General features: G+C 36.2%; 1 protein-coding gene across 1 annotated transcript; it reads right to left on the bottom strand.

Moving 5' to 3' along the window:
• Positions 1 to 256: 256 nt before the first annotated feature.
• LOC133717958 (receptor-like protein 2) lies at positions 257 to 3,037 on the bottom strand. The gene has a single exon (XM_062144732.1). It carries the CDS (start codon positions 2,963 to 2,965, stop codon positions 737 to 739), a length of 2,229 nt encoding a protein of 742 aa, XP_062000716.1. The 5' UTR covers positions 2,966 to 3,037; the 3' UTR covers positions 257 to 736.
• Between the last annotated feature and the right edge of the window lie 952 nt (positions 3,038 to 3,989).

Here is a 3,989-nt window from a genome sequence, read left to right as displayed (position 1 = left end):
CGCAACTATATATTGGTGTAAAAGCGGTAACTTTTGTTCTGATTGTAGTAATTACTTCAAAAACTATACCATTTACAAGATTACCAACCATTTTACAATTCCGACAACATTTGTGTTGTGAACATGGTAAAATTAAAATTAGACTAAAAGATATGTAACAACTCAGTATTGTAAGGAGCTTCTCCACTTGATAATCAAGGTTCTAAATTTGATAAAAGTTGTCCAAATATGATATTTACATCTTTGACTACTCAATTACAATAACCACAACAACTGTTGTAATAAGTCGTAATTGTAGTTTAACTATGTGTAATTTATTATTTTGACAATACTTGTTACATGATTTTTAACAATGTTACATATCAAGAAAGAGTGTGTTGTTAATATGGTAAATTTTATTTTTAAAAATGACACATGTCGATATTTAATTGGGTAACCTGTTGACCAGTTCAGTAGGTTTCCACTATATTAATTTAGTAAAAGTAAAAAAAATAAAAAAATAAGGGTATGACATACATCAAGGTACCCAATTAGACGACCCCAGAATATAGTAAACCAGTACAACTATATATCTAAGAACAGAATATTATGAGAACAAACACTATGCCTTTACATAATTAAGCAAAAACAAAAATACACTGAAATTATTAATAGGGTTTAAGAATAAAGTACAATCTTCTTACCTCAAAGAGTTCTTTCCAACCGCTTGCCATGCGAACTGTACGTGCAATCTCATTCAGCATTTGAGCCTATCTTGTACATTATTCAGGAATTTGAAATATGCATCTCTCCAGGTCTTGATAAGCAATAAGGAACCACAAACTCCCACTAACCCTATAGTGAAGCCAAGCACAACGGAAATATGAAACCCTAGAATTTGATTCCCGTCATTCTTATCATCATCTGTATCAGTACCATTGAATGATTGACACAGATTTAGAAGCGGGGAACCACAAAGCTTCAGATTCCCCTCAAATGCTGAGACATTCAAGCCTTGGAGCTGAGTGCTTTTTGGTATTTCTCCTTCCAAATTATTATATGAGACATTAAAATATGACAAGAAACTAAGACTTTTCATTGAAGGTGGGATTTCTCCAGACAAATGATTCACTGAAAGATCCAACTTCTCCAAATTTTTGAGATTAGATATTTGGTCTGGAATGTTGCCAGACACCTGGTTGGCACTGAGATCCAATGTACGGAGACGTTGCAACTTTCCCATCTCAGTAGGTATATTGCCACTGATGCTATTGTTGCCTAAGAATATCGATGGTGGATAGTAAGACAAAGAGTTGAACTGTAAGATACTTGCATCAGGCACGGCTTGGGAAGCGAAGAAAGGCAATTCAAGATAACCATGATCTACTTGAGCTGCAGTTTGTTCAGATAACAACATTGGTAGTGTGCAAAGTTCTTTTGGAATTTCACCTGAGATTAGGTTGGACCCCAAGTTTATAGAAAAGAGCATTGGAAAAGTCCCCAACCAAGTAGGAATTGAGCCTGTGATTCTATTAAGAGACACATCCAAGATCTCTAGCTTCTTGAGCTTAGAAAACCATATAGGTATTTGACCGGTGAGCTCACAACCACGCAAAGCCAAGATCCTAAGATTTTGGAATCCATCAAAGTCAGCCATGTGAGCACAATCTGGCATTTCTTCACCTATAAAAGTGGTTGAAAGGATGAGTACCGTGAGATGTCTACAGCCCTTCAATATATTCATAGCACCTGTGACATTGGTCAGTCTGTTCCCAGAAAGTGAGAGGAAGGACAAGTGTTTCAATGAGACAATCTCGGGTTGTATTTGTCCCTCTAGGTTGTTTAAGCTTAGTCGAATTGCTCTAAGGGACTTGCATGAGTAAAGGCTTATTGGCAAGATACCAGTAAAATGATTACTCATGAAGTCCAGTTTACGAAGTTGACCAAGTCTGGAGAAATTAAAAGCCGAGATATTTCCTTTCAAAAGGTTGAATCCTAGATTCAGTTCCATAAGGTTTGTGCAATTCACCAAAGATGGTGGCAAGAAACCTTCTAGATTGTTGGAATGAAGGAGCAAGACTTTCAATTTGGAGAGCTTACCAATATCTATTGGAAGCATGCCACTGAAATTATTTAAGTAGAGGTCAAGGATTGCGAGGTTAGTGAGGTTAAGAATTCTGTTACTAATGCCTCCATAAAAGGAATTAGCAGGGATTGCAATTTCTTCTAGTGCGGTAGCATAATAGATATCTTCTGGAAGTGATCCTGAGAGGTTATTGTAACCAGCACGGAAAACTTCCAGTTTGGAACAGTTTCCTAGTCCGCGAGAGAGATTGCCTCCAAAATTATTATGGGAAAAATCCAATAGCCTAATCAAGGAAGAAGAATGGACACAAATAGATGACGGGATATAACCTGAGAAGTCATTGTTTGTGACATTGAATCGAGTCAAATTCTTTGCTTGTTGGAAGAAGGAGGATGGAATTGCACCATGGAAGCGATTGCTAGACAAATCCACCATCCGAATATTATTGGATAGAGAACCTGGTAGCTCTCCAGAAAGAAGGTTAAAGCTCAAATCAAGTACCTCAAGAGGACCCAAGGACAAGATGAATCCAGCTTGATCTAAAGAACCATTAAGTGAATTGTGAGACAGATTGAGGTGGGTCAGATGTGTGAGATTTCTGAGTGGTGATGAGGAAAAAATACCTCCTTTGAGTTTGAGGCCTTTGGAGGATAAGTGCAAATGGGTTACTCGACCAGCCACATCACAAGTAATGCCTTCCCATTGGCAACAATCCATGGTAGTCCAATTTAAGGAAGGAGAAGACAGAGTGAAGGCGAAAGACAAGAGAGAGGTACTTTCACTTGAGGTGCATGCATGAATATGTGTAGATAAAATGGAGCCAAATAGAGTAAGAAGAAAGTAGTGAGCTATTGGGTGATAAGGCAGCACTGGCAGCATATTTCTTTGTTTCTCAGACATTTTAAGTTTAATTTAGATTGCTCGCCTACTGCTTATTTATATATTAAGAGTCATGAGCAGAAGCCTTTTCTTGATTTTTTTAGCTTGAAAGGCACTCCCAGAACTACAAATGACAAATTACCAAACCCACTGAATTCAGTGGGTTTGACGTTTGACTCTGAAGTCTGAAGTCTGAAGTGGGGCCTCCATTTGACCAAAATGATGATCTAGTAGAAATTTTTCATGACCCAAGTCATTGAAATACTGAAGCACGTTTCCATGTAGTCTTCTCAATTACAGTTTGACATAAAAATTGAACGAGTAAGATTCACGTTGGCTAAAAAGTCGTGGAGAGTAACGTTTATCATCAAAGGCAGACATTATCTTATTAGCCGTTGAATTAAGTCCACGTTGACATGCTATGATTTTTGAAATCTTAATTTCTCTTAAGGTGGCTGTGAGTTTTGACTTGTGAATTTGTTGATTGTAGCAATAATACTCAGTAACTGACTAAAAAAAATATGCTCAATCACCATTGAATGTAAATCCAACGGTGAAAATAATTAATTTTAAGTTGAGTTGTTTTATTTTTCACCGTCGGATATCCAGTACTGATTGAGCATAATTTTCTTGGTCAATTACTGACCGTGAACACCACTAAATGCTGTAGAGGTTATGGGTTCGAACTTATAATTATGGGAGAATGGGTGAGGTGGGATAAAAAAATAAAATAAAATCTCTTAAGGTGATTATGTTAGTCGTTATTTTCACTAAAAAAATAATAATTAAAATAACCTTATGAAACTGAATTATTAAGATAATTGAGTCGCTTTCATACTTATATATAGAACTGTTAACTATATTGCTCATAGACTAGCAGGTTTTGGTTTTGATTTTGAAATTCATATGGAATGATTTTCTCAAGCTCCAGAGTTTTTTCTGAATGCCTATATTACGATGGTAGAGTTCTAAGTGATTTAGTTCGATACCTTAATGGTTATCAATTTAGCTGAAAAAATTACATAAGTGATTTATTCATAGAGTT

The sequence above is a fragment of the Rosa rugosa genome, chromosome 6, assembly GCF_958449725.1.
Source record: "Rosa rugosa chromosome 6, drRosRugo1.1, whole genome shotgun sequence".
Taxonomy (NCBI): domain Eukaryota; kingdom Viridiplantae; phylum Streptophyta; class Magnoliopsida; order Rosales; family Rosaceae; genus Rosa; species Rosa rugosa.
Note: the sequence above shows the minus strand (reverse complement) of the source record. Positions and strands in the feature narration are given on the sequence as shown.

Bases quoted from the DNA above. Each gene is read 5' to 3' on its own strand.
- LOC133717958 (XM_062144732.1), bottom strand. From the start codon at position 2,965: ATGTCTGAGAAACAAAGAAATATGCTGCCAGTGCTGCCTTATCACCCA.